Source organism: Squalius cephalus (genome assembly GCF_949319135.1).
Source record: "Squalius cephalus genome assembly, chromosome: 3".
Lineage (NCBI taxonomy): Eukaryota > Metazoa > Chordata > Actinopteri > Cypriniformes > Leuciscidae > Squalius > Squalius cephalus.
In genome coordinates, this window is record NC_137124.1 from 33300500 (window position 1) to 33312125 (window position 11626).

At 40.8% G+C, this 11626-nt stretch overlaps 1 protein-coding gene across 2 annotated transcripts in view; it reads right to left on the reverse strand.

Moving 5' to 3' along the window:
- LOC307155437 (neural-cadherin) overlaps positions 1–11626 on the reverse strand; it is a 314766-nt gene that overhangs the window by 58096 nt on the left and 245044 nt on the right. For both annotated transcript variants that reach the window (XM_079866045.1, XM_079866044.1), the window contains 2 exons: positions 9748–9841; positions 8381–8565 (listed from right to left, as the gene is read on the reverse strand). In XM_079866045.1, coding sequence (XP_079722171.1) covers positions 8381–8565; positions 9748–9841 — 279 coding nt within the window. The remainder of the gene's footprint in view (positions 1–8380; positions 8566–9747; positions 9842–11626) is intronic.

An 11626-nucleotide genomic window follows, 5' to 3' on the forward strand; every position in this document is an offset into this window, starting at 1 on the left:
TAGTACCATTCAGTAGCTGTTTGCACAAACTCCATCTGACATTCCACGTCAACATGTGTGGGGCGACAGCTCAAACTACTGCATGCAGCAAGTCTTTGTCACTATGGTAATGGGTGCCTGTGCTTCACGGTCACGGTTCCCAGCACGTTATGATGAAGCTGGCCATGGCCTCTGAGCATTGTAGGCAAATTGTGACACTTCAGCAACCATCTGACCATCGATTTTCCTGTGCTGCAGGTGTGCTTTCCTTCTAACACCCAATGGACTATTCTAATTGGGATGCTTAGCCTACAGTTTGGGACTGTGCCGGTGGTTGAACAGCGGCCCCAGGGGAGAGGTTAGACCGACTGAGAGAGATGCTGAGCTCAGTCTGTCCCCAGGCTGAGTCAGCGTCCCTTGGGGCCAGTGCTGGAGAGTGGCAGGACTGTCATAACTCTCACTGACACTTCACAACTCACAAAGGCAGAGGGGCATGTTTGAGAAAATTGGGGGCGATTTTCCTGTTTTAATGACAACAGTGACATGGAAAGATGGATTTGGACTCGCTGTCAGTGACTTTACTCTGTGACCCCCTCACCCTCAGGAAATCATTGGAAACATAGGGGTTAATGTTATGGGCATAAACAGGCAACAGAAAAGTAGTTCAGAATACGTGTGTGTGTAAGTTTCAGTTGTGTAATCTTAAATGTACCTCGGAGACAGAGGAGACAGCATATTTAAGTTGAATAAAAACGAGGGATGAAATTACAGTCAGTACATTACATATTGTGGTGTTTTACTGAGGTTTTTGTTGTTCATTTAAAATGTATGGAAATGTGCATTTTCAATTTTGACAGCTAAATAATGACACCAGGTGCACAACATATTGAAAGGACACTACAAATAATCGTTATGGCCTTGTTATGATTTGCGTTAAATTACATGGTGTCTATTTGGACTAAAAGTCTATAGCATAAGTTGTGTTTGTGTCCTTACTCTTGCAGCCCTATACTTTCCCTCTCACGGCAGTCGTTCAGTTCACTTTGCACATAGCACAAATAATCATTAGTGCTTGAAGAGTGTCAATCATGGAGCTTTAGGTAGAGGCAAGGAAGGAAACTGTGATTAACTTTGGGGGGGTGCAGGAAGGGTGGCTGTCTGCTCGCATCAGGAGCTGTGCGTGAAGAGCAGACTCATCATGACAGCTGGAAACAGCCTCACACCTGGCTTTGATCCAAGCCCAGATCAAACCTGCTCCCATTCCCACAGGCATTAAGCAATGGATGTGCTTACCACTTTTTCTGGATGTTAAACACACACACACACACACACACACACACACACACACACACATGTCTGGTGCACTATCTTTGTGGGGACTCTCCATAGACGTAATGGTTTTTATACTGTACAAACTGTATATTCTATCCCCTTACACTGCCCCTATCCCTAAACCTACCCATCACAGGAGACATTCTGCATTTTTACATTTTCAAAAAAACTAATTCTGTATGATTTATAAGCTTTTGTACCCATGGGGACCTCGATTTAGGTCCCCACGGTGACACGAGTCCCCATGAGTCTGTGTGCATTCAGGTTTAAGTCCCCACCGGTGTAGAAAAACATGTCCACACATACACACACACACACACACACACACACACACACACACACACACACACACACACACACACACACACACACACACACACACACACACACACACACACACACACATTTTAACATTTTAAGGGGACAGCAGGAAGATATGTAAATATATGGTATATGATACATAAACAGTACAAAATAAGAACTTACTTTTTTTAACAAATGATCAAATCAATGGAGGTGCTGACCCTACAGAAAATGCTGATCGTCAACCCCATGAAGTAACACTTTTTTTATAAGCTGATTATATTTTTTAAAGGGGTCATATAATGTGACTTCTTGTTTTCAAACCCAAAGAGATATTCTTTATAAAAGTTAGGCTCAGCCACGCCTTCCTAAAACGCTTCGTTAAAGGGGTGGTTCAGGATTTTGGACATCGGACCTCATTTCCAAGTTAGCCTGTGTGTTATTTATCAGTGGAGACAGTTTTCAAAAAATTTCACCCAGTCCTCCCAGTTGCATAGTTCGCCAGTGCTAGGCTAGCGCGAGTCAACGGTAACTGCTAGCCTGCCATTAAAACAGTTTTACCCACTCCACAGTACACCAAAAGCAAATAAATTATAACGCCAGACTATCGATGTAAATGTCTGTTGAGAGAATAATGTTAGAAATCAAACTACTCTTGCATCTCAATGATCGCATTACATTTACAGGAACTAGTTTCTCAGCAACGGCGGAATTTTACTTTGCTCCGGTTAGAACTGCGCCGAAAAGTGTAAACAGAACAGAAGCGGACTACATTCGGGACGTCTAGCTAGCTAGTAGTAGTCTCGGTTGCCTAGGTAACTTAATATCACTCCGCCGCTGCTGTAGACTGTGCTAATAAATACAGGGAACAAAATATAACTATTGCAATGCGATGAAAGGGTAGTTTGATTTCCAACATTATTCTCTCAACAGACATTTACATCGATAGTCTGGCGTTATAATTTATTTATTTATTCGACTGTGTGCTGCACATTTTTCAGAGGACTGTTTCCAGAACCTGGGAGAGTACAAGGCTGGCTGTGCACAAAGGCTGATTCAAAAAAGTGGGGCAAATCCATCTTTGCATGTACATTCTGGCGCTTCTGTCTCACACAGCCTATAAGTATGTATTCATATTTTAAGAATTTGCTACTGACTATTCAAATGCGAGTTTTGAGCAGTATAGAGTAGTGCTTGCTTGTCGTTTCTACGATCACAAATGCAGACGTAGTTTTATGTTTACATAGTGTTCTCACACCCATAGCGCGGCGCAATGTGTAAAAAGACAGTATAAGTCATTATAATCAGTAATTATGTCCCCAATGAAATAAAACATGACCAATCTGATACGATGTGGTCCAGTTGCGCTGGCAAAGTTGATCGATCAGCTTGGTCATCTGCATTTTCCGGATCAGATTCAGGCTTGAATTGATAAGGTAGAACCGACATTAGAACCTGTAATTATTGCTTTGGGAGCTGATGTTCCAAATATGGTAACGGTGTGTGACATTTCCGTCACACGCTTAAGATTTTTGGGCCAATCACAATGCACTGGATCGCTGTCCAATCAGAGCACACCGCGCTTTTCAGAACGATGAGCTTTGTAAAAATCGCCGCGTTTCAGAAAGGCGGGGCATAGAGGAACAACAATAATGTACAGTATGTGTAAAATAATGACTTTTTTAACATAAAACCGCGTAAACACATTGCATTAAACCAAATACACAAAATAATATTCTTTTTAGAACCATCATATGTATAACCACCTGTTAACTATTTTTTCTATTTTCTAGCAATAACAATTAAACATCCATCTATCCATCTATCTATCCACACACACACACACATACACACACACACACACACACACACACACACACACTTTCTCTCTCTTTGGTAGTCCATCGTATCCGATGATGACATTCCACCTCATTTGCGGTATACTCGGTGTACACACAGAGAAGTATACCACACACATACACAGCTTGAATCAGAAGTTTAGCTGTGGCTTGGGGAACAGTGTGGTGGTCAATATGTCTTTGTGAATCTGTGAGCTAATCCCACTGAATGAATGCCAATATTTTTCCAATTTTTCTTTTTATTGATACCACAAAGTTTCGTAGCAGTGGAAATCTCGGGGTTAAGGGAGATGAGGATCAAAACATTTTAAATTTTTTATAGATGAGTCCAAACTGGCTTAGCAGCCAAAAGCCTCAAAGTTCAAATTCAAAACGCTTTTCATGTTGTGTGTCCTGCAGAATGTGGGAGTTTATGTATGAATGTATGTGTGTGTGAGTGTGTGTGTGTGCCCTGTTTGTGTACTAGCAGAGCAGAGGTTATGGGAATAAGCTTGTGTGAGTTTGTGCGCACGTGTTTGGTTATCTCCAAGAGCTAGGATGTGTGTCTCCACATACTTTTCCTCATATTTTACTTTACAATCAGTTCACTTTCCAAGATTCACAGAGCAAGCTATAACCTCAAAGAAGCAGCATTAAACAGGCCTTACGACTCTCCATTGCCTTCAACATTTGCTCCTGAAATGGGATTTCAAATGTCAAGGAGGCAGTAAATATTATGAAAGTCGAACTTTCAGTTAGCCTAGAATTCAACGCATGTTGAGACAGGGCTCCAGGGAAATAAACCGCTTCATTATAATTTTTACCTTAATACTGAGTGATATATATATATATATATATATATATATATATATATATATATATATATATATATATATATATATATATATACGCTGACAAAGCTCCGCACCCACTGGGCACTCTTCGAGGAGGGTGCCCAGGCTCACGTTATCCGCGGTCCCGGCCCCACTGCTGCCAAGGCAGAGTGGCGGTTGCAATCGTGGGGTTTGCAAATGGATCTCGTAGAGGGGTTAGAGACGGGCTCATCCTTTTCTCTTCCTTCACCTGCGGGACGCACTGCGGTTTATTCTGCTTTATTTTTATTCTGTTTTGACCATCAAGGCAGGATATTTTAAGGTCTCGCCATCTCATTCTCCTGCTTATGAGGAGCTGGTCGAGGTTGTCACTCGCACCATGGCCAGATTAAGCATCAACTGGCAGTAAAACGGATGAACGTTTTCTGCCCTCGAAAGTGCAACCTCTACTTCAGGGCCTGCCATTTTTTCCAATCTCCACACCGAGGTGTCAAAATCGTATAAGGAACTGTATTCTTCCCGTGTCTGGACGCGGTTCGGACTGTGTCGGGCTACAGATTTGTCTCTCTGGGCCACTAAGGAGACGGTCAGAGCTATGGGTCGCTCTATGGCAGCCCTGGTAGCCACGGAGAGGTATCTGTGGCTAAATTTGTCCTATGAGGGTAGGCCCCTCTGGGGGGAAGTGGTCCACACCTATTTATATGGTTCCTACTTCCTTGGTGCCTTACGGGGGCCATTCTGTCAAACCCCACCACCTCAGGTATTTTGGGGCACAGCGGTTTCCAGCAAGTCGATATCTCAGTGTCCGCCTTGGCACTAGGAGACTCAAAACCTCCGAGGAGGTTATTACAGCAGTCAGGTCGGTTGTTCCCTGCCGGTCAGCCGCTTCAGCCAATCTGACTACTCGAAATATGTCAGAGTCCAGTGTCAAGAGACTGATTCCCTTAGTAGACCCATCTAGCAGCATGGAAATTTCTGCCAAATGTGTCACAATGGGTCCTGTTAACGGTACAGAAAGACTACAGAATTCAATTCAGTTTTCGTCTGCATCGTTTCAACGGGGTCTTGCCCACAGTGGCTGGTCCGAGCAGGCTCTGGTAATGGAAAAAGAGGTAAAAACTCTCTTGGACAAGAAGGCCATAGAACGTGTTCCTCCACCCAAGTGATAGTCCTGATTTTACAGCTGGAATTTTATTGTTCCAAAGAAGGATAAGGGGTTGCGTCCAATTTTAGATTTGCACCTTTCAAATTGCTGTCAAAAGATTCAAGATGTTGACATTGAAGAAAATTGTGTGTGGTTTGTCACTATAGATCTCAAGGACGCATACTTGCACATATCCATCCTTCCTAAACACAGGAAGTTCCTCAGGTGCCCTTTTTAGGGGGCAAAGCGTACCAGTATTGCGTTCTTCCTTTCGGCCTAGCATTGACACCACAAACTTACATGAAATGCGTGGATTTAGCGCTGGCTCCTCTGCGAGTCTAGGACATTCACGTATTAAACTATATAGACGATTGGTTGATTTTAGCTCAGTCAGAGCAGATGGTGGCTTGGCATTGAGATGTTGTTCTCGGCCATATGAATGAATTGGGGTTAAGCCTGTAGAAGAGTGTTCTTCCTCCAGCACAGAGAACCAATTTTCTAGGCGTGGTATGGGATTCAACGATGATACAGGCACGTCTTTCTCCTGCTCGTATCGATTCCATTCTTGCAGCCGTGAACAAGATAAAGCTAGGCTTGTCACTCACTGTCAAACAGTTTCAGAGACTGTTGGGTCTGATTGCAGCTGAATCCAACATGATACCTTTAGGCTTACTGTACATGAGACACTTGCAGTGGTGGCTCAAGAAAGACCAAGGGGTTTTCGACGAGGGGCAACCCATTCTGCATGATCAAGGTTATGCAGATGCCTTCGTTCCTTGGTCATGTGGAGGAAATCTTGTTTCTTGTTCCAAGCTTATCTGGAGGGAATTCGGCCAGGCGGAAGTTGATCTGTTTGAGTCTCAACAAACGACACACTGTATGCTATGGTTCTCCTGCACGCATCCAGCCACGCTGGGGTTGCCTATGACGTTCCATCACGCCATTGGACTGATTTCACACGTGCTTGAAGACGGTCACGCAGAAGCATTCCCAAAGCACTGTAACGTCCGACGCTTTCCAGGGAACCATGGTTACCGTCATAATCTGTCCTGAAACATTCTTTAAAGTCTGCCTTTTTAATTCCAACTAGGCAATACTATACCCTGGAGGGTTAGGAGTAAATAGTAACTTTTATTTAGTTTAAAGACTAAACAGAAATATGGGACAAATATCTAATTGCACAGTCCCCAGTAGATTAAGTGATGAAACTATAAAAAAACAAAAACTCAGATTGTTTTTTAATGCCACACATAATCCTGGTTCAATTAGGGATTGTCAGAGATTATGGATAAGAGAGGTATTTACATACACACTGTGGTCATTTGTGCATTTGTGCAGGTATTTGTGAAGTCACAATGAGCATTAATAAACACAGACAGCAGAAAACAGCTTGCTGTTGTTTCATGCCTGCAATAAATTCAGTTGCACGGCTGAAATCAAAGAAAAATCTCTTTATTGGCTTATGAGTTTGCTATTGGCTTACATTTTATATTCTGTCTCTCCATCTCCCACAAGGCCTTTCCCCCACTTTAATAGTCTTACAACTACAAAATCCTCAGCTCTAGTCCATTTCATTTCAGCTCAGTCTTGTTTTCATTAAAATGCTGGCTGTTGTAATGTCACCAAATTCAATATTGCCCACAAGTTTTACTGCCACAATGCGGCACACAATCAACACAGATCCTGATTCCAGATCATCAAACTATTTTAATGTCTTTGAATGAAATAAGCATTGGACACAGACTTGACTTATGCCTGGACAGTGCTGTATACATTATGAGTGCCATTCATTATGAGTCAAATTAGTTTAAGAGCCTTGGAAGTAGTATATAGCTGCATTACTATATCCAACTCATTTTGCATTTAAGGATGCAAAATGCAAAAGGATAGAGGTACAGTATAGTAGTTAAGATTCGGTTTCAGGCTTTAGTTCTGCACAAATGAATTGCTGCATCAGAGGTGCAGTTGTCATGAAACTGAGCTTGCATCTTGTTTTTTGTTGACTGTGCATGAGTACCAAAGCGTAACAGAGCGTCTGTGCTTCTACAGAATCAAGACGGCTAAAGACAGATCAACAGATGCAGATGAGACAAGACCAATCACAACGCAATATGTAAATAAGTGCCAGAAGACAAATAACAATTCAGTATGTAAGTATTAGGGCATCATAACTGATACTAAATGCTATAAATGATTAAATCCTCATGTATTCTATGAAAATAAAGACATTTGCAAACTTTAAACTTGCTTTAAAAAAATATTTAAAAAAGGTAGTCACCAAAGGCTGAAATGGACACTGCACTTGTTCAGTTTAATTAATTAAAATGAGCTAAAGTAACATGATTTTTTAACATTTTGTCACAACTTAATTTCATTGTGTTCAATCAACCTAATATATTCAAAACTGAAGTTTACTTAATTAATTTGGGTTAAAACTACATGAATCATTTTTGTTGAAATAACTAACTAGGCAGTGGATCTGTAGTTACCAGCATGCTTTGCAAGAGACTGCATTAGGGGAGAACATTTGGTGGTTAAAGTATTATTTTATGTGTTTTTCAGCAAAGGGAAAGATGCTGTTAGTTTATATTAGTGTTTAATGTTCAGTTGTGTTAGAGTTTATGTAATGTTTCTGAATTTTAAACATACTAGAGTAAATTAATTTGACCTAAATCAACTGAATTCTGTTGATCCAACTACACTGATTTATTTTGAATGAACTCAATTAAATTGTGTGTAAAAACTTTCTTTAATTAAATTAACTAAAGGTAATGAATTTTTAAGTGTGTATGTATGAGGTTCTAGCTGAATAATTTGAAGATAATTGGAGAGAGAAAAAGAGAAGAATTTCAAGAAGTGTAAAATTAGCACTGATTAATGATCAGCTGAAATCTCATTTCAAAGTCTCACAACACTATGACATGATGTCACTCTGTGAATATCACCTGTACCTGCTAATCTCAGAGAGGCTGAGTTGTAGATGGCATCGTCCCGTAGTTCTCTCACATTCACCTTCACGCTAGAGACGGCATCTGGCCACACCCCATCTGACACTCGAACCTGAAATTCATAACTCCCAGAGGGGGCGTTCTCCTTTATGATCAGAAACCCTGTCCGCTTGTTCAGGATGAAATAACTGCAGGTAGGAAAAATAACAGGATTCAAATATTGATTGTCTGATCAGATACAATAATCTTTTATTTTATCTGCTATATATATATATATATATATATATATATATATATATATATATATATATATATATATATATATATATATATATATATATATATATATATATATAAATTTTTTTTTTTATTATTATTTTTTATACAAAATATATAACTCTAATATATTTGCATTGAAGACCTTGCAAAAAAACAAACAGTCAATATATAAACAATAAAAATGCCAAAGTATAAAATGAACAGAGCAACAAACACAATTCATTGTCATTTGAACTGTGGCTAGAGTGAATGCTGAGAGATTATTCTGGGATATGGAATGGAAAAACCAGAGAATGAAAAACAGAGTGTGAATCCTTAGGGTTCTGAGTTTCCTCTTCTAGCATATTGCAACAAATTGTGAATGGCAGATGAACGGCACTGAAATATATATTTCACTGACCGCAAAATAAACCAATCTGAACTCAGCGGCTTTGTATAATTGAACAGCACAATTTATAAGTCCACTTCTGACCCCACCTTTACATATACAAATACTTACACTTAAACTTGCTGAATGTACACATGTAAAGAAAATCTACAGGGAGCATGGAAGCACAAAAAATCCAGTTACAAAGTTAAGACTAACACATTAAGCTTCAATGAAATCATTCATTTTTGTTCACATCTGTCCTAATGGAGTTCTGATATGCATTCTCTCCCTTTTCTCTCATTCTCAAAGACACTTACATTATGTTGCATATACTGGAGATTCTGAGAGAGCAAGAGCTCAGGTGCCTGTGTGCTCATGACATTTCAAAGCTGGCCCTGTCAGGATCATCTTATCATTGTATACGCCTCTCCAGTATAGGGCACAACATCAATAGAGAAGAGCATGAGAGGAAGAGAGATGCTGGGATGTAAGAAAGAAGGGTTAGACATTGAGCTAACCATACATTAAATAACACAAAGGGTGCAGGAGAAATGTGCGAGAGGAAAGTGCAGGGAGATGTGTATAAACATGTTAACAAGGTGGAGGGATGATGTAATGATGTGGATAGAAAGGAAAAGGAGAAAGAAACAAAGTGGAGTAGAGAAGAAGAGAGAAAGAGAGGTGTGTGTGTGTGTGTGTGTGGGGGGGGGGGGGGGGTCACCTAGGAACATGTCCCTCGAAGACATACGTCTTGTTATCCCAGTCATCTGGATCTGGTGAGTAAACCTTCCCCAGCACATTGGTTGGCATTCTCCCTGTCATAAAAAAAGACTGTGTCAAAACATCAGGTGTAGTACAGTATACAGTATGTATAAATGCATGCTTGTGCATTTATTTACACACACACACACACACACACACACACACACACACACACACACACACACACACACACACACACACACACACACACACACACACACACACACACACACACACACAACGGGGCTGTTAAATGCTTGATTATGATTGCACTTATAAGTATTTTAAAGTGTGCAATTATTTTCCAAAGTCCATTTCTCAATCACTGTTTTTGAAGCAGGTAAACTTTAGTAGAAAATTAGAAGAGCCAAATACTGCTGCCAAATACTGTTAAGAGAGGCTCAGACTCTGGTAATTCACACGCTTAATTTCATTCTCTCTCTCTTTTTCTCATAGCATATCAATGGCTCAAGCCTTCATTACTAGCTCTAAAGTGACATTTTGGAATTATTAACGAAGGCTTGGGATCTGATGCAAAATTAATTCTACACACAAGAGCATTTTAAGGACAAAGAACAAATGTCTTTAAATAAAACAAGTGAACAATGTCCTGAGGCATGGCAACCAATGCTGTTAAATTATTGAAAAATAATACTGTTCTAATGAACATTCTAATCATCAAAGTCTCCTGAAAGAAATGTATCAGTGTCTACAGGTAAGCAGCACAACTGTTTTCAACATTGACAATAATACTAAATGTTTATTGAGCAGCAAATCAGCATATTAGAATGATTTCTGAAGGATCATGTGACACTGAAGACTGGAGTAATGATGCTGAAAATTCAGCTTTGCAGTCACAGGAATAAATTGCCAAAATTGCCGGAAGTATTGGGACACCCCTCCAAATCACTGAATTCATGTGTTCCAATCACTTTCATGGCCACAGTTGTATAAAATCAAGCACCTAGGCATGCAGACAAGCTTCTACAAACATTTGTGAAAGAATGGGTCGCTCAGTGAATTCAAGCGTGGTACCGTGATAGGTTGTCACCTGTGTAATAAGTCCATTCGTGAAATTTCCTCGCTACTAAATATTCCACGGTCAACTGTTAGTTGCATTATAACAAAGTGGAAGCAATTGGGAACAACAGCAACTCAGCCACGAAGTGGTAGGCCACGTAAAATCACAGAGCGAGGTTAGCGCATGCTGAGGCGCACAGAAGTCAATAGCTACAGACCTCCAAACTTCGTGTGGCCTTCAGATTAGCTCAAGAACAGTGCGTAGAGAGCTTCATGGAATGGATTTCTATGGCCGAGCAGCTGCATACAAGCCTTGCATCACCAAGTGCAAAGCAAAGCGTTGGATGCAGTGGTGTAAAGCACACCAATACTGGACTCTAGAGCAGTGGAGAAGTGTTCTGACAAAGTGTGAAGTGACAAATCACGCTTCTCTGTCTGGCAATCCGATGGACGAGTCTAGGTTTGGCGGTTGCCAGGCATAACGGTAGGCTACTTGCCTGACTGCATTGTGCCAAGTGTAAAGTTTGGTGGAGGCGGGATAATGGTGTGGGGTTGTTTTTCAGGGGTTGGGTTTGGTCCCTTAGTTCCAGTGAAAGGAACTCTTAATGCTTCTTAATGAAATTTTTTGGACAATTTCATGCTCCCAACTTTGTGAGAACAATTTGGGGATGGCCCCTTCCTGTTCCAACATGACTGCGCACCAAAGCAAGGTCCATAAAGACATGGATGAGCGAGTTAGGTGTGGAGGAACTTCACTAGCCTCAACTGGAAATGGAGCGGAGACTGCGAGTCATGCCTTCTCGTCCAACATCAGTGCC